A 27,744-nucleotide genomic window follows, 5' to 3' on the forward strand; every position below is an offset into this window, starting at 1 on the left:
AAGGATCGTGAATGTTAAATGAGAATTTTAATTTCTACACTCACAAAAGCTCTTGAAAAATATCTTGTGTTCAATAGTGTTTAAATACTTCGATAAAATGTTCTTTTATTAAAAACTAAGAGAAAAATAAATTTAATTTTTGACACTTCTTGCGGCTGAAAGAACAAAAAAAAACACACACGAACTCTGAACAAATATTAATTTAATGTGATTCTTAATTTATTATTATTATTTTGTTTTAAAGGGGTTTCAAAATCTATAAAAGGTTTTTTTTTTAAAGCTTTTTCTCTACATTACTGGGAATACATTTTTCTGATTTATTTAGCTGCTTACTGACTACGTTGCTAAGGATCTACATGTTCCCACAACAATGGATAGTCTACATGTTTATTGATTATCGCTCATTAAGGAACTTTTTTACCTCCTAAAAACCTATGTTGTCTTTACATTAGATAAAATGCTATTTTGACTAACTTAACTACAGTTGACTCCAAAGCATTCGATAGACTGGAGTTGGTAATAGCACAGTATTATCTAAACTTAACAATTCTACAAAGACAAGTAAATGGTAGTAATATAGTTCTGAGTATATAGTTTTTTAAAGGTTTTACTCTTTAAAAGTTAAAAAAATCGAGAATTTCAGAGATCTTAAGAGACTTGTTTCTGTAGTATCAATGTAACATTTAAAGCTATTGCCTAATAATATTATTAGTACTCTTATATAAGAAATATAATCTGTGTACTTAAAATATTTATAAATTCTTACCTAAAATTTTGAATGTTCTTATGTTATTTAAAATGCATGGATCAGGGTGGTCTTATGAAAATACGGAAGCGGGATTTTCGGAAAGAAGAGTTAAAATAAGATAAATAAACTATTTTTAATAGAAATATTAACAAAAATAAATCATATATAGCCAATTCCTCATTTTTAGCAGTTGGGTGCTGTAAAAAACAAATAGCTACTCCTGTTTCCAGCTTATATAACCTCCATACAGGTTTTCTTTAGTTATTATTGTTCCAATTAATAGCACCTTGTGCTGTGAACTTAAAGGGTTAATTTTTTTTATACCTTGAATGAAATTCCCAAAACTAATGGTAATATTATAATTATTGCGATTCAACAGATCTAAGGACCTGGTTCTTGCCAACAAGTTAATGCAAATCAGAAGAAAAGTTTAACATGAACAGAATAATTAGTACAGGTAGTAACTTCACGTATTACTATTAGTTTCTTTAGTTCATGCTGTGTATAAAATCTGAGATTTTCATTTTTTTTTAAATAGACAAATTTAAACTTTTTTTGCCTTAAATTTTAACAAACCAAGATTTCTAAATTCAGTTAGTGGAATAATCAGTTGATATGTGTCTCTACATTTTCAGTCTTGCAGAATGTTATCAAAAATCCATTTCGTCAAGTCTACAAATTTCCTTCTCTATTAGTCACGACTTACAATAATGCTGACCAAAGGTTTTTTGGTACTTTAACAAATATTTCGAAATATCGTTATACGCAGTCTAATTCTTTACTCAGTAGGTAAGTACTCCTAGTACCAATATTCTAGATACAAGTAGTTATCTTGATGTAATATATTTGTTTTGTTTAGGTTGAATGCAAGTTCTTTAAATTTAAATGACACATCAATGCAAACGAGGAATTTAACAAAATTTTCTTTACGCAAAGGCAAGAGAAAAACTGTGAAAGCTGTGTTAAAAAGGTTCTACAGATTAGATTGGTGGGTGCCTTTATTGTTTTTTACGTACTTTATTAGCTTAGAGAGAAAATCGGAATGAAGCCTAGTTTTCTAGGTCCTTCTCCACTATTAAGCAACCCTACAATCTTTCAACGTACTGGTGTGGCATTTCTTTCTCACGTCTGGATAAGTACCTAGGCTTTCGTATTTTAAAAGATAGTATTTTAGCCTGCAGGCAGTGTTTGGAGTCGTCCTAGTTTTGACACAAATATAAAGAGCTATCAAGTTCTATGATCTTGTTTTTGCAAATTTCTTAGGCCAGCGAAACCTTAATTAATAATAAGTTTAAAAACCGTTAAGGAATTTGATACATTCATTATATTATTGTAAGAAAACAATAATAATAATAAAATTCAATACAGATTTCTAAGCACAAGTGAAGCAAAATTCTTTTTTTTTTTTTGCTGCAGTAATATGTTCGAAAAAATCCTTAAATTAATTTTATCAAAGAATTTAATAATTTATGTTCGACATTTTATGGTTTGAATAACATTGTTTTTTGTTTTCAGGGGAATATGGATACGAGGTATGTGTGGGCGAAACAAGAAATTATATAAAAAATCAGCGAATAGAAAAAGACGTTTAAGGCAACATGTGTTTTGTAATGCTACACAGAGTTATCTTTTAGATAAAATGGTGACCAGTTACTGGCGTAAACCTAAATATTATGTAGATGATCCGTATGAACCTTATCATAAACGTGAAGAATTTTCTATCACAAGTAAAAAACCTGTAGTGCCAAAAATGCTTTAAAAATTAATTTTAAAATAATAATCATAGATTAGAAAAAAATACCTCAAAGGATGTTTTTTTTTATAGCTAACCCTATTTATTTTTGTTCTGTGTCCTACATGTTTGCTAAACATTTTCCTGGACTTAATTTTGTATCTCGATTATACAAGAGAATTTGTACAAAAAACAACAATCCCATTAAAAGCAAAATGAATTATTTTTGTGTAATATTTGTTGTACAGTACATTAAAATCTTTTAGTTTTGTTATATTTTTCAGTAGAGGTAGAATATTCATTATACGTGCTCGATAAAGAAACGAACTTTAATGCGTCTGCTCCCCTTTACCGAACCCCACTGAAATCTGTATATATTCTCTTTAAAGGTTTTAAACAAATTTGAGAGGCTAATATTATTTAAGTTCAAACCAAACTCTAAGGCGACTCCTTAAGAAATTCTAGAAAGTCTTCTGCACAGTCGAACTTTAAGTGTGATAACAATCCAGAATTTTGATCAGATCCCATTGCTATACATTAAAACAAAATGTTGAAAATAAACGTACTGGATCATTGAAATCTTTTCTTTCATTAATCCTATGTTCTTCATGATTGGCATTTTACTTACATATTGCAATCCTACAAATAATATGCAGTGATCTAGACAAACATTAAACTGCTCCCAATCTTTCCTTAAATTAGTACTTCTTAAAGTGTGTCTTTCGAAAATAGAGGAAATAATAATGAATAGTTCAAATGTAGTAAAATTATTGTGTTATTCAGAGAAGAGAAAAATAAATCTACTGAGTGGTTGAGAGGTCTGGTAATCGATCATGTTTGAAAGACTAATTTTAGTACCTTGTTCGACGGATCGCAAACAATTAAACATTTCAAAAATCACCCAAAAGGATTTCCGTATACCAGTAATATTCTGCAATTAAAAAAAAATAAAATGATTGCTTTAGTTTTTCGACATAAAATTATCATAAAATAATTAAACAAAAAACGAGATGGTACTATAGTTCGTTCGATCAAATATTCCAAACATTTTTAAGAAATATCAAGCACATAATTCACATAATTTTATTGTATTACTTTGTTTATTACATTTTTTTTGTTTTTGTTTTCAATGAATCTTTAAATATAATGATAGTAATTCAATAAAACTTATCGATTCATGTAACTGTAACAATGTAAATTGTACTACTTTCTGTCTTAATTAATAACCAGTAATTATAAAATACATATGTTGTATGTTAGTGTCCCTTATGAAAAATATCGAATGCAATGTGCTCCTCTGTTCTTAAATAATTAAGAACTACATTCTTTCTACATGTTTACAAAAATACCTGTGAAATGCAAAAAAAATGTTGCCACTTTCTTGGGGGAAAAAAATTAAACTGGAATCAAACGTAAAGAAAAATCGTTGATTCTATCCGTTACTCGCACGTATTTAATGATCATTCATGTTGATTCATCAGTTTGGTGTACAGAATATGACTTCCATCATGTTTCTTTCCTACACTTGCTGAGAGAAATATCCAGCACTGCGGACCGAACCACATTCTCAATATTAATAGGAGAAAGTGGTCTTTTTTATAAGTGCATCATTAATCCCTTATATTTCCATTAATCATTGATCTCCATTCCAGCCCAATCTGAAGGGGTTGCAGAGGACTCTCCGAGTATCCAGGGTATCAAAAATATTATATAAAGAATAGTAACAGATACAACCTGTTTTGTCTGAAACGATGTCATTTACAAATAGCTAAGAACTGAACAATATTATAAATATAATGTACCAAAACAGTCTTGAGTTCAGATTAACAGGATCTACAATAATTCTAACACTTAGGTCCTAGGAATAGATGAAAAAAATCATGGGATTTAAATAAATTGTTATAGTAAAAAATAAACTGATTTATATTTAAAATAAAACATTTATCTTTATGGATCTTTTACATAAGAAAATCTAATCATTGCAAACATGTTATAGAAATGTTTTAATATTTTGGAAAGCTTTTTTTAATAGCAAGGAATCTGATACAGTTGCCTCGCTTTTATACTTGCCTATTTTTTTTTTTTAAATTTACTCAATTTAATTAAGAATTCCACAACTTAATGAACTAAAATACATTCATATCTTTCAATTTCAAGTATTTAATGCAATAAATAATTTTTTTATCTTTACCTCAAAATGAAAAATAGGGAAAAAGGGATAATGAAAGGATGAAGTCAGTGCTCAACTGTGAACATATAATTAGACCCTAAAATTTGTGAAATATGGTCCCAACATTAAAAAAAAAAACTTTGAAGGGCTGAGAATAAACGTTAAAACTAAATACGGAAACTTTAAAGCGGAATTGAATTAAAATGGAATGTTTTTAGATTACTAGGGAGTAAGTAACTACCGTTTAAAATTTGGTAATTACCCCCACAATTTATTGTTCTTCTGACATTTTTAAATACAGTTTAAAATAATACAGATTTAATTTTAGTTTACAGTTAATTTATAGTAGTTTGCAAGTTTTCTTCCAAAATTTAATCTATTTATTCTAAATAACTGATGCCCAAGAAAGAATGATATGTATTCAAACACTGACTATAAATACGGTGCTCAGATTTGGGTAAATACATATAATGGCGATGATCTTCAGTATTTGACATCAACAGTAGTTATTTTCGTACTGTGGAAGAAACATTGAATTTCTTTCTGGAGAATAAGTTTCACTTTAGAATCAGAAAACAAAATATGTGATCTTGCGTTAATAAAGCACACCAGTGGCAACATGATCTATAGAAAATTATAGTTTCGAAACTGCCTCTCAACTACTTTGAATACTAAGTATAAATGCAGATAGTGATATGTTGGTAAAAGTCGCCAACTCTTCTGCTCTTCATATCAAAATATTTTCATTTTTTGCCAATAAAAAAATTGTTCGGTTTCATTCAACAATTGTAGAAAACCATTATACTCTACCTTCGTCGTGATAAATCAGCTCATGTTACAGAGATGAGGTATGGCCTTTGAAAGAAACAGTCCATATTTCTAGCGCGAATTGGAAAACGGACAAATCCTATTCGGATAACTCCATTCGATCAACTTAGATGAGTAGGATATGAGTCTAGAATGGACGAGTATAGAGATTGCAATCTCTCTTGAACAAAGCACGGCAAGTTGACCGGCTAGATTATGTAACAATGATTTACGCTTCTAGGCGAAGTGGAGAGTAGTTGCAAAAGAAAGGAAAGTCAACTCAGCAATAAGTGTGTAGAATATCGAAGATCAATCTTTCCTTCGCAATTCTTGTTTAACAGAACCCTTCAAATCACTAATTCATTTCCTCTTCCCATTAGTCAAATGCAGAATTATATTTCTATTAAATCATCTAAAGTTTTTTCATACAATTAATTACATATACAATATATTTCTTTCTAACAATTTTAGAGAAATTTAGATTTTACCCAAAATAAGCCCTTGCTATGTAGGTACTAACTGATCATTAAAAATAGGACCACTGAGGTTAAAGGCACATTACTTGAATGAGTGCCCTATATACTTTGAAAATATGACTTTTAAAAAAGTGATAATTCTATTATCACAGCTATACTTTTCATTGTGATGATTGATTACATGGTAATGAAGTCGCACAACACTTGATTATTTTATTTGAAAAAAATAAAAAATCAAATTTTCAAATAAAAGAAATAGCACCCATCAATATAAACATTTCTGAAGAATAAAATGAATTAAAAAAACAATTTACGTAATAGATGTTTGTGGAAAACTGCAAAATGCTAATTTCCTTTAAATTAAAGAAAAAACATATAGCTAGGTAACCACCATGATTAAAATTCATTTATTCTAATCATGATATCTGATTTGTTGGCGATTTCATGAAACTCCTCGTTTTTATCTTCTTATTCTCAAGTAATTCGAAGTTTGTTTTTTTTATACGTTTAACGCACACCATCAATTCTAAATAATCTACTGTAAATAGTCACCATAAACTTCTAAATAATCTTATTGCTTTTGGTATTTTTCACTTCTTAAGAAAGTAACCCACTTAGTCAAGTTTTGTGCTGACTTAAAACTTTTAATGAATACTTCATCTTAAAATAATAAATGAAAGTAAAAAATCTTAACTTTACCTATAGTATCTTAAAATTGAAGAAAACTTTATAGTTATTGGAATAATCTCTAGGCAAATTATAAGCTGACGCCTTAGCGGCAAGATATACAGCCCCAGTTGCGGCAGTAGTTTTTAATACTAACAAAGAGACTTCCGTTAATTGTTTTGGTGCGGCTTTTTTTAAATGATTAACAAAACCATTCTGAAGTAGATCCCAACTTTTCCACACAGATCCTACGCAAACAACTGGGAGGCCTCCAACGCATTCAAGTAGATCCTATTAAATTAAAAAAAAAAGTGAAAAAAGATGGAAGGCGAGATGAGAAGTATTTAATGGAAGAAATAAATATAACTAGATTAAACCCTAAGTAAAAAATTTCGGTTACCTGGTGAGCACTATGTGATACGGCAATAATATGTTTGGCTAACTGTTTACCAGCCTCTTCAAATAACCACCTACACAGTAAATCTCCTGTATGAGCTTCTTCCGACAAATATTTACACAACTGTGCAATGTACGATTTTTGCATATTCTGATAAATGTGAGGTAATATTTCCAACCTAAAATAATGTTGTAGTTTAATACCTTTTTTTTCATGTACTATCACTTTTTTACATTATGAAAAATAAAGAACAAGATATTGAAGGTTCTGTGAACGATAATTCACAGTATTTTGAAATAATTATCATAATAATATTAAGAAAATAATACTACGAACTATTTTTAGTAATATCTATCTCTGTCTTCTCGATTGAAGAAAAAAATCAAACAGCATTACTGCTATCAAATTTCCAAAATGTATGTCTGAACAAATGTCACTAAATCTGAAGTTGCAATCCAAAATGCAAATCAATTCTATAAAATTTGTTTTCTTCAATGCATGAGTTACGCACATGTCTTTAATGCAAAAAATTAGGAATTGATTTCAAAAGAGTCGCAATTAATAGTAGTTCTAAATACTTGGAAGTACAAAGGTAACTTTTAGGTTTCTGCATGATTAGAAAATTATTTTCGAAGGCAAGTCTATTTGAATGGTTTGTTTTAAATTACAGCAAGATTGTAAATACTACACTAAATGTATTAGTAAGTAAATTAACTGTAATCTGTTATGAGCCACTACCTGTAACGTCAGTAAAAAATTTAATAAATGTACCAGTACATTTGGTGCAAAATAATAAATGAATTTTTAGAAAAAATACATGCATATTTGGACTTGGGTTTACCAATTAAAATTTACTGACAAGATCACATAATTTAAAAATAAATTTTAAGGAATATTAAAGAATTGTCTTTTTCTTTTTTTAACTAACCTTGTACCAATCTTAAAATGATTTTTGGCCACCTTCCAGAGAGCATCAGTGCTATAACCATGAGGAACTGGATCCAATTTATCTTCCGCGTCAAAATAAACTTTTAGCGCTTTCTGTGCTATCCAGTACGCTGGAATTATATAACAAACTTAATTAACTTAAGAAAAAAATATTTGCGTGCATAAGTTGTTGATTTAGAATTTAATTAATTAATAATTTCAACATTAATTGCATTCTGATGTAAAGATAATAGTCTACATAAAATTATAATTGATTGTAATTAACGAATAAGCTAACACTTTCAAAATAGCATGCCCAGGGATTTTGTTTTTATGATAAAGGGCTGATGCAAAACGTTTTCAACGAGGAACAACACTGCGACCGATCGTGGCCTAAGTTTAAACTTACTTCCTTATGGAGGGAGGCACAAGTTAACCTAAACTTTCTAATTTAATATATATATAATATATAAATGTATATTATTCAAAAATGTATATCTTACCAGATCCTTCATCACCCAGTATGTGACCCCATCCTCCACATCTAAACTGGGATCCGTCAGGGTTGATAAGAAGAGCATTAGATCCTGTACCAGCTATTAAAACTACACCACCTACAAATAAATTTTTTTTTTATTTCAAACATTCAATTATTTTCAAGTGAAGAAGAAAAGTGAAAAATAAATAATTAGTACGGATATAATAAGGTACCCCATTACCTTAGGATAAAATTCGAACTATAGCAACTCTTACGGTAAGATGGTATTGGTAAATATTATTAAACTATATTATTGATATGTTTTATGTTTTATAGTATAACCATTATGCTCAAAAAAAACTTTGGAAAATTAGTCTTAAGAAAAAGATTTCCTCTTACAGGAGTATCTTTAGATCACTATCTGGCGATGTAGTGTTGTATGCAGCGATAAAACATTTACCGCAGACCGGCAGGCATAAAAAAAAATGGCTTTCCGGGCATTAATAACCTTAGCTGTTAACAGGAAATTTTTGAAGTATTAAAATAAAATAATTCAAGATTGTACAGCATTAGCTAAAACAATTTTAATGATCCATATTGGTGAAGGTCATATAGATATTACAATTATTTCTATTAGCTGGATTGGTTTTGGTAAAAATACGGTATAATGTACAATTCAATTAAAAATATATCTGGCTATCTAGTATAGTGGTTCTTAACCTTTCCATAGACGCGGAACACAATTATATTTATATATTTCTCTCGCGGAACACTAACATTAAATACTTTGAAATTCGGTATTTAGCAAGAACTTAAAATTAAATTCAAATTAAAAAAAAGGAACAATTTTTTGTTTTCGTATCTTCTAAATTTCAATACATTTAAAACTGAAATTTCGCGGAACACCGGTTAAGAACCACTGCTTTATATCTTCTAAAATTATAGATCTGTGCACAAAATAACTATAGTTTATAATTGAGAAAAACAAAGTGTACTAGAGAACAAAATTTCATACGAATACGTGGTTCACAGTGGGAGATATAGAACGGCCATAATTTTACAAAATTTCATGACCCAAAAAATTTTCAACACTTTATATCTTCTACCTTTTTAGGTCTGTGCACAAAATAACTATAGATTATAATTGAGAAAAAAAAAGTGTATTAGAGAAAAAAATTCCATACCAATAAGTGGTTCACAGTGGGAGATATAAAACGGCCATAATTTTACAGAATTTCATGACCCAAAAAATTTTCAACCCATTATATCTTCTACATTTATAGATCAGTGCACAAAATAACTATAGTATATAATTGAGAAAAACAAAGTGTATTAGAGAAAAAAATTCCATACCAATACGTGGTTCACAGTGGTAGATATAAAACGGCCATAATTTTACAGAATTTCATGATCCAAAAAATTTTCAACACTTTATATCTTCTACATTTATATATCAGTGCACAAAATAACTATAGTTTATAATTGAGAAAAACAAAGTGTATTAGAGAAAAAAATTCCATACCAATACGTGGTTCACAGTGGGAGATATAGAACGGCCATAATTTTACAGAATTTCATGACCCAAAAAATTTTACACACTTTATATTATCTACCTTTTTAGATCTGTGCACAAAATAACTATAGTTTATAATTGAGAAAAAAAAAGTGTATTAGAGAAAAAAATTCCATACCAATAAGTGGTTCACAGTGGGAGATATAAAACGGCCATAATTTTACAGAATTTCATGACCCAAAAAATTTTCAACCCATTATATCTTCTACATTTATAGATCAGTGCACAAAATAACTATAGTATATAATTGAGAAAAACAAAGTGTATTAGAGAAAAAAATTCCATACCAATACGTGGTTCACAGTGGTAGATATAAAACGGCCATAATTTTACAGAATTTCATGATCCAAAAAATTTTCAACACTTTATATCTTCTACATTTATATATCAGTGCACAAAATAACTATAGTTTATAATTGAGAAAAACAAAGTGTATTAGAGAAAAAAATTCCATACCAATACGTGGTTCACAGTGGGAGATATAGAACGGCCATAATTTTACAGAATTTCATGACCCAAAAATTATTCAACACTTTATATCTTCTACCTTTTCAGATCTGTGCACAAAATAACTATAGTTTATAATTAAGAAAAACAAAGTGTATTAGAGAAAAAAATTCCATACCAATACGTGGTTCACAGTGGGAGATATAGAACGGCCATAATTTTACAGAATTTCATGACCCAAAAAATTTTACACACTTTATATTATCTACCTTTTTAGATCTGTGCTCAAAATAACTATAGTTTATAATTGAGAAAAACAAAGTGTATTAGAGAAAAAAATTCCATACCAATACGTGGTTCACAGTGGGAGCTATATAACGGCCATAATTTTACAGAATTTCATGACCCAATAAATTTTCAACACTTTATATCTTCTACCTTTTTAGGTCTGTGCACAAAATAACTATAGTTTATAATTGAGGAAAACAAAGTGTATAAGAGAAAAAAATTCCATACCAATACGTGGTTCACAGTGGGAGATATAGAACGGCCATAATTTTACAGAATTTCATGACCCAAAAAATTTTACACACTTTATATCTTCTACCTTTTCAGATCTGTGCACAAAATAACTATAATTTATAATTAAGAAAAACAAAGTGTATTAGAGAAAATAATTCCATACCAATACGTGGTTCACAGTGGGAGATATAGAAGGGCCATAATTTTACAGAATTTCATGACCCAAAAAATTTTCGACACTTTATATCTTCTACATTTTTAGATCTGTGCTCAAAATAACTATAGTTTATAATTGAGAAAAACAAAGTGTATTAGAGAAAAAAATTCCATACCAATACGTGGTTCACAGTGGGAGCTATATAACGGCCATAATTTTACAGAATTTCATGACCCAATAAATTTTCAACACTTTATATCTTCTACCTTTTTAGGTCTGTGCACAAAATAACTATAGTTTATAATTGAGGAAAACAAAGTGTATAAGAGAAAAAAATTCCATACCAATACGTGGTTCACAGTGGGAGATATAGAACGGCCATAATTTTACAGAATTTCATGACCCAAAAAATTTTACACACTTTATATCTTCTACCTTTTCAGATCTGTGCACAAAATAACTATAATTTATAATTAAGAAAAACAAAGTGTATTAGAGAAAAAAATTCCATACCAATACGTGGTTCACAGTGGGAGATATAGAACGGCCATAATTTTACAGAATTTCATGACCCAAAAAATTTTACACACTTTATATTATCTACCTTTTTAGATCTGTGCTCAAAATAACTATAGTTTATAATTGAGAAAAACAAAGTGTATTAGAGAAAAAAATTCCATACCAATACGTGGTTCACAGTGGGAGCTATATAACGGCCATAATTTTACAGAATTTCATGACCCAATAAATTTTCAACACTTTATATCTTCTACCTTTTTAGGTCTGTGCACAAAATAACTATAGTTTATAATTGAGGAAAACAAAGTGTATAAGAGAAAAAAATTCCATACCAATACGTGGTTCACAGTGGGAGATATAGAACGGCCATAATTTTACAGAATTTCATGACCCAAAAAATTTTACACACTTTATATCTTCTACCTTTTCAGATCTGTGCACAAAATAACTATAATTTATAATTAAGAAAAACAAAGTGTATTAGAGAAAATAATTCCATACCAATACGTGGTTCACAGTGGGAGATATAGAAGGGCCATAATTTTACAGAATTTCATGACCCAAAAAATTTTCGACACTTTATATCTTCTACATTTTTAGATCTGTGCTCAAAATAACTATAGTTTATAATTGAGAAAAACAAAGTGTATTAGAGAAAAAAATTCCATACCAATACGTGGTTCACAGTGGGAGCTATATAACGGCCATAATTTTACAGAATTTCATGACCCAATAAATTTTCAACACTTTATATCTTCTACCTTTTTAGGTCTGTGCACAAAATAACTATAGTTTATAATTGAGGAAAACAAAGTGTATAAGAGAAAAAAATTCCATACCAATACGTGGTTCACAGTGGGAGATATAGAACGGCCATAATTTTACAGAATTTCATGACCCAAAAAATTTTACACACTTTATATCTTCTACCTTTTCAGATCTGTGCACAAAATAACTATAATTTATAATTAAGAAAAACAAAGTGTATTAGAGAAAAAAATTCCATACCAATACGTGGTTCACAGTGGGAGATATAGAACGGCCATAATTTTACAGAATTTCATGACCCAAAAAATTTTCAACACTTTATATCTTCTATCTTTTTAGATCTGTGCTCAAAATAACTATAGTTTATTATTGAGAAAAACAAAGTGTATTAGAGAAAAAAATTCCATACCAATACGTGGTTCACAGTGGGAGATATAGAACGGCCATAATTTTACAGAATTTCATGACCCAAAAAATTTTCAACACTTTATATCTTCTACCTTTTTAGGTCTGTGCACAAAATAACTATAGTTTATAATTGAGGAAAACAAAGTGTATAAGAGAAAAAAATTCCATACCAATACGTGGTTCACAGTGGGAGATATAGAACGGCCATAATTTTACAGAATTTCATGACCCAAAAAATTTTACACACTTTATATCTTCTACCTTTTCAGATCTGTGCACAAAATAACTATAATTTATAATTAAGAAAAACAAAGTGTATTAGAGAAAAAAATTCCATACCAATACGTGGTTCACAGTGGGAGATATAGAACGGCCATAATTTTACAGAATTTCATGACCCAAAAAATTTTCAACACTTTATATCTTCTATCTTTTTAGATCTGTGCTCAAAATAACTATAGTTTATTATTGAGAAAAACAAAGTGTATTAGAGAAAAAAATTCCATACCAATACGTGGTTCACAGTGGGAGATATAGAACGGCCATAATTTTACAGAATTTCATGACCCAAAAAATTTTCGACACTTTATATCTTCTACATTTTTAGATCTGTGCTCAAAATAACTATAGTTTATAATTGAGAAAAACAAAGTGTATTAGAGAAAAAAATTCCATACCAATACGTGGTTCACAGTGGGAGCTATATAACGGCCATAATTTTACAGAATTTCATGACCCAATAAATTTTCAACACTTTATATCTTCTACCTTTTTAGGTCTGTGCACAAAATAACTATAGTTTATAATTGAGGAAAACAAAGTGTATAAGAGAAAAAAATTCCATACCAATACGTGGTTCACAGTGGGAGATATAGAACGGCCATAATTTTACAGAATTTCATGACCCAAAAAATTTTACACACTTTATATCTTCTACCTTTTCAGATCTGTGCACAAAATAACTATAATTTATAATTAAGAAAAACAAAGTGTATTAGAGAAAAAAATTCCATACCAATACGTGGTTCACAGTGGGAGATATAGAACGGCAATAATTTTACAGAATTTCATGACCCAAAAAATTTTCAACACTTTATATCTTCTATCTTTTTAGATCTGTGCTCAAAATAACTATAGTTTATTATTGAGAAAAACAAAGTGTATTAGAGAAAAAAATTCCATACCAATACGTGGTTCACAGTGGGAGATATAGAATGGCCATAATTTTACAGAATTTCATGACCCAAAAAATTTTCAACACTTTATATCTTCTACCTTTTTAGGTCTGTGCACAAAATAACTATAGTTTATAATTGAGGAAAACAAAGTGTATAAGAGAAAAAAATTCCATACCAATACGTGGTTCACAGTGGGAGATATAGAACGGCCATAATTTTACAGAATTTCATGACCCAAAAAATTTTACACACTTTATTTCTTCTACCTTTTCAGATCTGTGCACAAAATAACTATAATTTATAATTAAGAAAAACAAAGTGTATTAGAGAAAAAAATTCCATACCAATACGTGGTTCACAGTGGGAGATATAGAACGGCCATAATTTTACAGAATTTCATGACCCAAAAAATTTTCAACACTTTATATCTTCTATCTTTTTAGATCTGTGCTCAAAATAACTATAGTTTATTATTGAGAAAAACAAAGTGTATTAGAGAAAAAAATTCCATACCAATACGTGGTTCACAGTGGGAGATATAGAACGGCCATAATTTTACAGAATTTCATGACCCAAAAAATTTTCAACACTTTATATCTTCTACCTTTTTAGATCTGTGCTCAAAATAACTATAGTTTATTATTGAGAAAAACAAAGTGTATTAGAGAAAAAAACTCCATACCAATACGTGGTTCACAGTGGTAGATATAGAACGGCCATAATTTTACAGAATTTCATGACCCAAAAAATTTTTAACACTTTATATCTTCTACCTTTTTAGGTCTGTGCACAAAATAATTATAGTTTATTATTGAGAAAAACAAAGTGTATTAGAGAAAAAAATTCCATACCAATACGAGGTTCACAGTGGGAGATATAGAACGGCCATAATTTTACAGAATTTCATGACCCAAAAAATTTTCAACACTTTATATCTTCTACCTTTTTAGATCTGTGCTCAAAATAACTATAGTTTATTATTGAGAAAAACAAAGTGTATTAGAGAAAAAAACTCCATACCAATACGTGGTTCACAGTGTGGGATATAGAACGGCCATAATTTTACAGAATTTCATGACCCAAAAAATTTTTAACACTTTATATCTTCTACCTTTTTAGATCTGTGCTCAAAATAACTATAGTTTATTATTGAGAAAAACAAAGTGTATTAGAGAAAAAAATTCCATACCAATACGTGGTTCACAGTGGGAGATATAGAACGGCCATAATTTTACAGAATTTCATGACCCAAAAATTTTTTAACACTTTATATCTTCTACCTTTTTAGGTCTGTGCACAAAATAATTATAGTTTATAATTGAGAAAAACAAAGTGTATTAGAGAAAAAAACTCCATACCAATACGTGGTTCACAGTGGTAGATATAGAACGGCCATAATTTTACAGAATTTCATGACCCAAAAAATTTTTAACACTTTATATCTTCTACCTTTTTAGGTCTGTGCACAAAATAATTATAGTTTATAATTGAGAAAAACAAAGTGTATTAGAGAAAAAAATTCCATACCAATACGTGGTTCACAGTGGGAGATATAGAACGGCCATAATTTTACAGAATTTCATGACCCAAAAAATTTTTAACACTTTATATCTTCTACCTTTTTAGGTCTGTGCACAAAATAATTATAGTTTATAATTGAGAAAAACAAAGTGTATTAGAGAAAAAAATTCCATACCAATACGTGGTTCACAGTGGGAGATATAGAACGGCCATAATTTTACAGAATTTCATGACCCAAAAAATTTTACACACTTTATATCTTCTACCTTTTCAGATCTGTGCACAAAATAACTATAATTTATAATTAAGAAAAACAAAGTGTATTAGAGAAAAAAATTCCATACCAATACGTGGTTCACAGTGGGAGATATAGAAGGGCCATAATTTTACAGAATTTCATGACCCAAAAAATTTTCAACACTTTATATCTTCTACCTTTTTAGATCTGTGCTCAAAATAATTATAGTTTATAATTGAGAAAAACAAAGTGTATTAGAGAAAAAAATTCCATACTAATACGTGGTTCACAGTGGGAGATATAGAACGGCCATAATTTTACAGAATTTCTTGACCCAAAAAATTTTCAACACTTTATATCAGTGGTTCTTAACCTTTTCATAGACGCGGAACACAATTATATGTATATATTTTTCTCGCGGAACACTATCATTAAATAATTTGAAATTCGGTATTTAGCAAGAACTTAAAATTAAATTCAAATTAAAAAAAAAAGGGAACAATTTTTTGTTTTCGTATCTTTCCTAAGTTTCTAATTTTCAATACATTTAAAACTGAAATTTCGCGGAACACTTGGACCATATTCGAGGAACACCGGTTAAGAATCAGTGATCTAGTAGATTAGAATTCTATAAAACTTCGGCATAATATTGAAAAAAATAAATGTCGAGCCAAACCAAAAAATTCTATAACATAATTCTCTCTATTTTATCATTATTAAAACCACACACACACACAAAAAAACAACCTTTTCATAGACAGAAACAGAAGGATAACAATGGATAAATTTAACCTTATACGTTTTGAAAACTATAAAATAGATACAAAAACCATTCCACATGTTGTTTTAAGAAAATAACAAGTTAGAAGCAATAACAATAAAGTACTGATGAAATAAAGCTCATAACAATAAAGTAATGATTATTAAAGCTCATTAACAATAAAGTAATGATTATTAAAGCTCACTAACAGTAAAGTAATGATTATTAGAGCTCATTAACAATAAAGTAATGATTATTAAAGCTCAAAATTAACCATATTAAAAGGATCCTTCACTCAAACAGTATTTAATTATTTATTTGTGTCATAATTAATAATTAAAATTAATTAATTAAAAAGACTAGTATAAAGAAAAAAGAGGAAGAAAAAAAATACAATAAAGAGTTATGCTTAAAAGAGAGATGTAACTGGCATTCCTATTAATAAAACCAGATATTCCTGTTTATGAATGGTTCGACCTTCAAAAATAATTAAAGGAAACAAAAGTCCATTCTTAAATGCACATTATATAATAGTTTGATGTTTAGATGCAAGATCAATTTGTCATATTTGATTTTTACTTTTTCTTACCTTTCGTAAGCATGAAGTTTAGATAATTAGGTCTTTTATTGTTGATAAACAATAAAAAAATGAAATAAAAAAAAATAAATTGCTATCTCCGGCCGGAAATTGAGAGATGCTTCATAAATGAAAAAGATGTAGGCCACCAAAACCACATTTTTCAAAAATATTTACCTCCTAAATTCAAGAAGAGGAAATGCGTGGATTACTAAATGTTAATTTAATATATTTAAGATTAAGAATTTTAATTTTAATAAATATTTTTAAAGATTTATCTATTTAAAGAAAAAAAAATTAATTACGACAGAAATTAATAATTAAAAATGTTTCCTAACGTCAAAATTTATAATCATTCTCAATTAGAAATATTTTAAAAAACACAAAGAATATGTATCAATTTGAATAGAATGTTACAATAAATAAATAAATTAATAGAATAAAAAGTTAAAAAAAGGCAACAAAATACAGTCTTATAATAGAGAAAATAAAAATATAGCTAACAATACAATTTCATAAAAGGCCATTGAAAAAGATAAAAATTATCGCTAAAAATAATTTAAGCGTGACTGTACAAAATATATGAATTATCAGTTTAAATGCAGTTAACTTTGAAATGTATAATTCTCGCAAATTAATTATTAACACTAATTATTAAAATAACACCTATCTGGACACTCTCTAAAAGCAACTCATGTCATGGAATGTTATAAATATTATATATGTTCACTAAAATAAAATGATTCTGTAGATGAAAGCGTGATATTACAGTTCCCCAGTAATTCATTAAAAATCATTGTTATCCAAATATTAAGTTTAAATCTAAATAATACGACCAATAACTTGGACGTTATTGTGCATAAGTTCAAAGGAAACTTGGTTAGGCGACTGTCTAGACCAGTGGTTCTTAACCGGTGTTCCGCGAATATGGTCCAAGTGTTCCGCGAAATGTCAATTTAAATGTCTTGAAAACAAAAAATCGTTCCTTTTTTTAAATTTGAATTTTCTACTACCAAAGCTGGCCTATCTTTTTAAGTCAGTCTTTTACAACATTTGGTATTTGTAGCAACGTACTTTTATGTTCATTATTTGATTAATTTCATTTTCAGAATTTATTTTTTAAAACTATGTAATAATATATCCTTTTTAATTTTAATTAAAACGCTACAAGCTACTTAGTAGACTACTTGACCGCAGATCCAAACTCGACGTGAATCACAAACTGACTATTTACAAGACCCTGTTAAGACCCATATGGACATATGGAGCAAAAGTGTGGGGCTCAACCAAACCCTCTAACTCCAAACGCCTACAGACATTACAATCTAAAATCCTAAGGAAAATCCTGAATGCTCCATATTACATTTCTAACCTTACCATACACACTGACCTTCACATCCCTTTTGTCACTGACCTAATAAAGTCTCGCTACAGCAACTTTCACAGCCTCCTAGCTCTCCATCCTAATCCTCTTGTCCAACAACTCTCCTCTCCTCACCTTCCCGACAATCCTCCTCGTCGCTTGAAGCGAAAATGGCCTAGAGATCTGTTGTGATTAAATCATTGTGAAAGAGTTTCACCAGTGGGTGATTGCTCTAACCATGTCATTACAAGAGAACTGAACCAGTAAGATCAAATTTACTTGATGCAACAATTGTTGCAGTTGTAAATATACAAATAAAGTGAAAAAAAAAAAATTAATACATATATCTTTTTTGAAAATTATATTCGAATTTTTATTATTCATTAATTTTAAGTTCTTGCTAAATACCAAATTTCAAATTTTTTAATGTTAATGTTCCGCGAGAAAAATATATTACATAATTGTGTTCCGCGTCTTTGAAAAGGTTAAGAACCACTGGCCTAGACAAATGCAAAAAAAATTGAATGGCTATGCACTGAAACTGCACTACAGAGAAAGGATCGATTTCATTCTTCTCTTGAAACCTAAATAAATACAGCTTTGTGTGTGTGAGACATAGAGAGAAATGGTGATTGATTGCGTAGAAGGAAGGCATTTTTAAGAGGAGGAACACAGACAGCTACAACCAAGGAGAAATAATAATAATAATAATAATAATAATATAAGGGAAGGGATTAGCTATGAGGTTAGCATACTGGACTCCCACGCGGAGGTCCCGGTTCGAATCCAGCAGCTGACCCTTAGATTTTCTCTTCCTAGGAGCTTCTTACAGCTCACTGTCCGGTGATGGACAGTGTTGTCTGTAACGAGAGAACACTGTCCGGAGGCCGGCAGTGCACTGGAAAAAGCTCCGGGCGCTAATGACCTCAGCTGTTGATGCGCCAAAGAAAAAAAAAAAAAAGAAAAAAAAAAAAAAAAATAATAATAATAATAATAAGATTGGACTAGCCAAGTGGTTAGAACACTAGACTTCCAAGTGGATCTCAGGTTCGAGTCCTGCCTTCCCTTAGATTTTCTCTACCTTGCAGCTTCTAACAAGATTCTGCCCAGTGTAACGATAAAACAGTATCTGGAGGAAGGCAGTGCACAAAAAAAAGGCTCCGAGGGCCAATAACCTCCAGATGTTGACTCGCTTTAATTAAAAAAAATAAAAGAGTAATAGAAGTCATTGCCACTATTAAAATGTTATCACTACATACAATTTAAAAAAATAAAATAAAATAAAAATGATAATAATAATAATTCTGGGCGCTAATGACCTCAGCTGTTGATGCGCCAAAAAAAAAAAAAAAAAATAATAATAATTCTGGAAAGATTGTAATCGAGGTTCCATTTTTTTAAAATGAAAAGCCACTTCTTTATCTTTACATTTTTAAAAATAAAAAGGATAAAACTATTTTATACAACTTTTGGTACATAAATTCATACAGAATTTGAAATTATTTGTAGTAGAAAATACTTTTTGAACGAAATGAATATAAAAAATTCAAGGTCACCACAGAATTATCAGAGGAGTTAAGAATATGAATGAATCATTCAATCAAGGATTTATTATATCGCATTGTTGTTAAATATTGATAAAAACCGCAATAAAAAAATCATTTTTCAGGCAAGGTGAATCTCACAATCAATCTTACTTAACCAAGAAACTGATTTTAAGTGATCTTTTATAAAAAAAAAATCTTTCTTCCTAAGTACTAAATTCACTACAAGCATTTGCACTAGTAGTAACTTATCCTACTTCATTAATACTTAGTTTTTTTTCTTACTTTCATTTATGTTGTGATCACAAAGCCAATCTACAGCTACCTAAAAGACCTATTGGAACTTCGATTGTGAATAAACGATGACGAACTAGAGTTGCAATGGGTTGTACAGTGAACCCAAGAACTGGGATTCTCGCCAGAACGCCAAGAATCCAAGTTAACCAAGAAGTAGTTACTCTAAAGGTCTCCGTAAATGCAAGGTTTTCGTTTTCATGACAAGAATGCCCATATCTTCATACTTGATTTATTTAACACTTTACTTTTGGTTTTGTAAAGTGGATCTAACACATAATCTAACAGTAATTACGTACCTAGAATACTAGGCTTCTAGATATATTCTATTTAATCGCGGTACCAACTCTCCAAGAATATAGGTCTGTGTCTTGACTTTCGCCACGACCAGGACTTGATTATTTATGAAGTTCCTTTAATCTCATTTAACCTTTCTTATCTAGAGGTAGTTAATCATTCCTCTTCATCTAGTAGATGAAAATCTCTTGGAGCTGATCATTTAACCAAGTATACAAATGAGAAACTATAGAGAGACGAAAATATTTAAGGTAGATGATTATCCCATTTGATAAGAATCTAAAAGTAAATACCTATCACTAAAAATTTCCTATTAACACAGAAGTTACATGAGTATAATAACTCATGAACGTTGCGTTCGGACATAGATGGATAGCAAGCTTGTTTTACGAAGAGATGCCTTTATAATTAGTATTCCTCTTTAAAATAAAGTTTTCCTAAGTTCCTTTATAATTACTGCAGGTAATTACTTTTCTGTTTTATTCCAATTTGCATTTTCAAAATAATGAAAATATACTTAAAAAGAAATACCATCTTCATGAGCTGCAGCTATTGGCCCTACAGTATCGCAACAGATTACATATTGTTCACATAAATTTGGATGTTCACGAAAGAAACTTTCTTTTAATTCTTTATTTGTTTCATCATGCTCCGCTCCACTCAGGCTAAGGCACTAAAACAGAAAAAAGAATCTTTAATTTTCATTAAAATCTAAAATTCTTGAAAAAATAATTGATTAAAATAAAATTAATATTCATTCCTTACCATGCATCTTATTTTAGTATCTTCAGAAATATTGGCTTTTTTTTTAGCATCTTCCACTAAATTAACTATTCTTTTCCTAGTCTCATCTAAACCAATGATCTGTAACAATTTATAACTATTACGTGGGGAACAATATAATGATGTATGTATAAATTGAATTTAATGTTATAATAACCCAATGATTTGTTCCAAGACCAGAACTTTGGGCCAGACATTGTCCTTTTCCATTATATAAAATAACAGTTGATACACTAGCACCTCTGGATATAAAAATATTGATACATATTAGTACAGTTGTATAAGAAAACTTATACATATAATAATAGTTATATGACTAACTTAATGTTACAAGACACATTAATCTTAGTAAAGACCATGAAAAATCAATTGTATACGGTATAGAGAAAGAGGAAAAGATTTGAAAGTAGCTTCTGGAGGTTGACCACTTTCATTTCCTAGTTTTTTGCCTCTGAATACTTCGCCTACATACTATAAGCACCAGCGTGACTCTAAATTGTTTAAATTCCATAGGAAATTTAAGCAATAGTATAAATATTTATTAACAAATGTATGTATGGTATATACATTATGTATTATTAAGTTTCTGTAACATATTTAGAGAATAATCACTGAATACGTAAAATAAAATGTTATTAAGGAACTGCACTCTGTTCATCGGAAAAAAAGAAAACATACCCTTCAACACCTCCAAAGATAATGTTCGACATTTTCCTTAAAATGGATCACTAATATTTTTAAATTAAACTGACAGAATACTCAACCATTAATAACTAAAAGAAAACTAAATTGAACGAATTTACTTTTGTGGTTTGTAAGTCAGAACTGATAACAGCTAGGCCATTGAATAAACCGACTCTAACGATTAACATGAAGGGCAAGGCTGACGACCGAGCACTGATATCACACTTTATTTATACTGTACAGTTGAACACGGCCTGCCACGTTCTTTTGTATACACAGCAAACAGAGGTGCCATAATAATAACCTCACTCTAAATTTCCCTCAAATTACCTACTAAAATGTGAACAATATTGTACCTACATATTATTCAATTTAAACGTTATAAAGTAGTTTTTTTGACCAAAAAAAAAGTTTTTATTTTATTTTTGATTTAAAGCGCGTAAACATTTAAGGTCATTAGCGTTCGAGCTTTCTCACTGCAATGCTGGCCTCAGGATGGTATTCAACGGCTTTTGCTTTTATTTAATTACCAAACCAATATAACATTTTTAACTAACGATATTATCATTTTTACTTCAGGACACTGTTACTGCAAGCAGCTAAGATACCCAGGCAGATAAACCTACTTAAAAATGTTTCAGATTAATGCTTCCTAAAATCTGAAGCTTCTATCTGTTATTAACATTACTTTTTTTTGAAGTTAACTACCTCATAAAGCAGTATAACGCACGATTTCTATCCATTTATCTGTTACTCGTTTATAAATTATTAGACGAAATAATTTTCTGAGTTTTTTCAAGGGTTCAAATCACTTTATCAAACTATTTATTTATATAATCAGCAAACACTTTTATTTATTTTATTACTTTTGAAACATAAGATTATATAATTTGAAAACTACTTCTAAATAAGACGGTGGCGCTGTTGGGCAATGAAAATTATCACTTTACTTACCTACCAGTTAATTATGGTAGACCAAATAGTTATGTAACTATAGATGTTCATTAAATTTTCAGAATTAGTGGGGTAAAAAGAATTAGAACGGCAATTACTGGAGCAAGAAAAAGAAATTAGAGTGTCCACGTCAGATATTAATCATTGCCCTGATATAAAAAGAGATGCAATTATGTCTAATGTAGTATTTGTGATTTATGAAATATATGCTTTGAGTGTTCGTAATTTACTCTTAGATACCACAAAAAAGATATATTTTCTTTCCAGGTAGATCCAATCTTCTGAGAGAGAAATACATCCTAAAATTTTCTTTATTTAAATTCTTAAGTTTTAAAACGATCTACTATTTTAGAAGGGAATAATAGAGTTGAATTAATTGAATAAATGTTTTAAGCAAGGCTTACCGAACCATGCGGGCTACTACATGTTGTCTAGATGTAATGTGTACAGTAATTGATTTATTTAAATGAGAAAATAGACTAAACGAAATTTTTAATATTTCATTACAGTATTTTTATTAAACACAACTGGTGGGTAATAATAATCACATGAATTCATCTTGTCTGAAATGAATAAACTTTAAATTTATGATAATATAATCAACTAGCTCTTTTATTCAAAAAATTCTACAGAATATTTTAAAAAGGTATATAAATAATATACCTATTAATTTTAGCGAAAACATGTAAAAACTTTAAAAAAATATTTAATTTTAATAAATAGTGTAGACAAAGAATTGTGATTTTCCACATTATTAAGACTAGAACTTCTTAATTGGTAGGTGCTGTTACCTAGTGGCGCTTTCTGTATCTAAAACTCCGGTTTGGAAATAATTGGTCAGACTTTTTATTTGGTAGGTGCTGTTACCTAGTGGCGATTTCTGTAACTAAAACTCCGGCTTGGAAATAAAAATGAATTGTTTGGAGAGTTGCTTCTGTTACGATAAAAAATTAAAAGAAATTATTAAATTATCCCTATGATGATGATGCTGTTTATTATTAATTAATTAATTATTATTAAATAATAATAAACAGTTAATTAAATCAATCAATAATTTATTATATACCTTCAATGATATATTTTTCAATTCAATGTTTAAATTAAAATTTTTATTTATTTTAGTAAATGACGGAAAAGAGGGTGATTAAAAATATAATTGGGGTTCCCAAGTTGCTGAACTTTTAAATACGTCACAGTAGGATTGATTCTGAACTGGCAAACTAAGAAATATACATTTAAATTTTACTTTGATTTTTCCCAAATGTTGACTTTGAGAGACCACCTAATAATGAAAAAAAAATGGATGTGATTCTTGATCATCCTTGATATTTATGGTCATAATTATGTAATATATTATTTAATTACTATTAAATTATTATTAATTTACTTTTAATTGGAGATATTGAAGGAGATACTTCCAGCCAAAGTTTTCAGTTATTCTACTTATTTTTTGCAAAGTGAACAAATCAGTGACCTTGGTTTATTTTATTTGGATAGTGCTGCAATCCAGTGGTCAATATTGTAAACTCCGATTTTCTTAAATAACAGACATTATTTATTAATTTTAGGTACGAGTAATATGGTTACTATTTTTATAATTATTTTATTTTTAGACATTTTTATCGCTATTTAATTCTGGTCAATCTGATTATTGCTACCCAAAATATTTTTGAGGAGAGTACTTAGGTTACTTAAGAGATGGTTTTATTCCTAGCCTCTCTATTTCTGTTGTAAATACACACGTTCTTAGAAAAACTTCTTGTTAAATACTTTTTTTTTAAAAAAAAACAAAACCTAACATCTTTTGTATCCTTTCTAACTTAAAGTAGGATTACACTTTTAAGATCTAAGCGGCCTATATTTCCCAAATAGGATCAGCTATTTATAATCTTTTTCAAGTGCTATTAGTACTGAGGGGGAAATGTCAAAAAGGTATTTTTTACTTTATTTAAGCCGCTATTTCTTTCAAAATTCATTTTAATATTACGAAAATGTTGAATGGAGTCAAGCAGGTAGCCTATTTTTATAAACTTTACCTTTCACTTAACTATTTTTGATCTTCAACTTCTTTTGGTTTAGCACCAAAAGGCTAAACTGTCACTCTTTAATGGTCACCGAGTAACTGTCGATGTATAGAAGGGTCTTCTCCGGAGGAAAAAAATAAAAGATTGGCCCCAAAACAGACTAGCCAGTAAGGGGCAGCAATTTACTGGAAATCTTTAAAAATAAAAAGTACTGCGCGTCGCCTTAGGCGCGCTCTACCTACTTCAAAGAGCAAATTTAAAGGAAATTATTTCTTTTTATTTCAAATCCTTTTTCAATATCTTTTGGAATAGAAGCTTCAGTTTTCAATTGCATCAAAGTTTGCTAGAAACATGACGATGTTTAAAGTCCACTGTACGCTTACGAACTCTGTGAACAACAAAGAGTCGGGTTCGATCCTAGGAAACCCGATGCAACCAACTACTTGTAAATTCTATTTACCATAGTGGAAAATTAACATCGAGATTGAAGCTATTATATGTAAAGTAATCGCCTATTTTTTTCAGGCGGGGCTTAACGTCAAACTACCAATTAGGTGTCGTGTACGGAGGCGACTAGCAAACATACTGCACTGTAAAACTTCTTATATTAACCAAGGCAATGAATAAAATCCAAGGCCTAAGACCGGGGAATCGAACCCAGTACCACAATTCATATTAGCTTCCCAGGTCTCCGCCTCTAACCGCTCGGCTACCGTGGCGCACGCTATTATATGTATATTTTAACGATGTTTCCTCACAATTCTTGTAAGGCGAACTGTCCAGTGTTTCTGAATTCTCTCTCACTTTATAATCTAACGAGTGTTTCGATTAAAAAAATAAATATATATATATATCGTATATTCTAAACATCAGACGTATGTCGGTGGATTTTTTGAATCTCCCCCCAAAAATACGATTTTTTTATAGGCAATATTATTCCTTTATTTGGATTAATGAATCATGAGTCACCAAAAATCCATGAACAATACTCTACAAAGTTACAATAACTTTGTACTTGTGAGAAAATTGAAAATTTTGCCGTAAGGGCCAAAAAGACCCTTATATTAACTTCCCGGTAAAATCTTTTACATTAAAGTTATAGAACTATTAGTACGCTGAGATTAAAGACAATTTTTTAAGTCAATTTATTTAGAAAACTGAACAATTGAATCGGTAAAGTGACACATCTAGTTTGACTGGTATTCTCCGAAAGCTTATTTTTTCTGACACCTAATCTTTTATTTTATTTTTTTTTTAACTTTATTAAGTTATCTACAATCTGTATACACATATATACAATAAGTAAATCAGGAAGTACAAGATTAATTGGTACGTGAAGAGCAGGAGAAACTACCCAGTGGGAACACTCTCTACGGGATGTAATGATCTTTAGTTCTTCAGACCTCAAGGAAGTCGCGGGGCCACTTACGATTCAGTCTGCGAGGAGGATTGTCGGAGGAGGCGAGAGACAGTACAAGAGGATTAGAGCTAGTCGAGAGAGCAGTATGGAACTATTGAGTCATAGCGGGTTGGTTTATGAAGGGAATGTTGAGGTCGTTGTGAAGAGTGACGTTAGTCACCGTAGAAAGGAGCGTCAGCTATCTGTCGGAGGAGTATTGACTGAAATGTCTTGTACTGCCCGTATGTTTTGTAGGTTTGGCTGAACCCCACAGCTCTAGTCCTGTAAGTCCACATAGGTTTGAGGATAGTGTTGTATATTAAGCGTTTGAGTTCAATGGGTAATTTGGAGCGTCGTCCAAGTAGTCTGTAAAGCAGTTTCGCACGTTTTGTCATTGCTTGTCTTTTAAGTCTAGTATGTGAGTTCCACGTGAGTAGTTTCTCTATGTAGAGCCCAAAGTAGCGCACCCAGATCTGTACAAGGAGACACCTAATCTAAATATTAAATTTGAAATTTCAGCAATTCTAGAATTATACTGACCGAACACCACACAAATCGACAATATTTGCAAAAAAAAGTACAATTTTTTTTTTTTGTATTCGCATTTCTTTAAATTGGATATTACCGATGCAAGAAAAACAATACACCCTGTAATTAGTAAAATAATTGGAAGTAAAATTAAGTAGAATAGAAACCAAACTAAGGGTTTACAGATCAGGTAGGCGGCATTTTAAAGAAATCTAGTTAGTTTTAGGTGTTAAAATTCACAAATCTGTGCGAAGAAAAAAATAACTCAAAAGACACGGACTAGTGCATTTACAATCTAGTTAGCAGTGCAAGAACAGCTGCTCTCTAACACGAACTATATAATGTCATTATTTACAAAAAGTTAGTAGCTTTCTTTTTTTTTCTCAATAAACTCCCTTTATATGAATAATACAATAGCTAGTAAGTGAGCCTGACCAGCAAACCTTGTCAGCCTTTCTGTAGGTTCTTTAAGATCTAGTTTTCACAAATGACCATACTATTGACTCCCTTGACATTTTCACTTAACTAACACCCTTAAATGTATACAATAAAGATTGACCCTTATTGTTAGGATAGTTGGCTGGCAGGTGAGCTGAAAGACTTGAAAGACTTCGCTAACTTTAAGAAACAAAATCAAGTTTTATTTTTATTGGAATTATACGGGGGAGGGAAATTATAAATATTTAAATGATTTTGTTGCCAGCACTGTTTGAATGGAAAAATGGTATAGATTTGCATTTATTGCAGAAAAAAAATTATAATAACTGGATTCCTTTTTTTTCTTTTTCAGTTAAAGTTACTTTGT

At 29.8% G+C, this 27,744-nt stretch overlaps 2 protein-coding genes across 3 annotated transcripts; one reads left to right on the forward strand and one right to left on the reverse strand.

The window, feature by feature from the left end:
- Window positions 1-997: 997 nt before the first annotated feature.
- mRpL35 (mitochondrial ribosomal protein L35) lies at window positions 998-3,059 on the forward strand. The gene is made up of 5 exons (XM_074114698.1): window positions 998-1,055; window positions 1,128-1,205; window positions 1,384-1,537; window positions 1,608-1,736; window positions 2,264-3,059. The coding sequence occupies exons 2-5, from the start codon at window positions 1,184-1,186 to the stop codon at window positions 2,505-2,507; spliced, it is 549 nt and encodes a 182-aa protein (XP_073970799.1). The 5' UTR covers window positions 998-1,055; window positions 1,128-1,183; the 3' UTR covers window positions 2,508-3,059.
- Window positions 3,060-4,553: 1,494 nt separating this feature from the next.
- On the reverse strand, window positions 4,554-22,300 carry Nagk (N-acetylglucosamine kinase). 2 transcript variants are annotated; one of them, XM_074114696.1, is made up of 8 exons: window positions 22,029-22,300; window positions 21,508-21,592; window positions 21,333-21,431; window positions 21,099-21,240; window positions 8,427-8,537; window positions 7,925-8,054; window positions 7,000-7,174; window positions 4,554-6,890 (listed from the first exon to the last, which is right to left on the reverse strand). In XM_074114696.1, the coding sequence occupies exons 1-8, from the start codon at window positions 22,058-22,060 to the stop codon at window positions 6,633-6,635; spliced, it is 1,032 nt and encodes a 343-aa protein (XP_073970797.1). In that variant the 5' UTR covers window positions 22,061-22,300; the 3' UTR covers window positions 4,554-6,632. The 2 variants fall into 2 exon arrangements, with proteins under 2 accessions (XP_073970797.1, XP_073970796.1); XM_074114695.1 differs by lacking the exon at window positions 22,029-22,300 and adding an exon at window positions 21,672-21,956.
- Window positions 22,301-27,744: the final 5,444 nt, after the last annotated feature.

Source organism: Rhodnius prolixus, unplaced genomic scaffold, assembly GCF_049639745.1.
Source record: "Rhodnius prolixus isolate KJV_2025 unplaced genomic scaffold, Rpr scaffold_7, whole genome shotgun sequence".
Taxonomy (NCBI): domain Eukaryota; kingdom Metazoa; phylum Arthropoda; class Insecta; order Hemiptera; family Reduviidae; genus Rhodnius; species Rhodnius prolixus.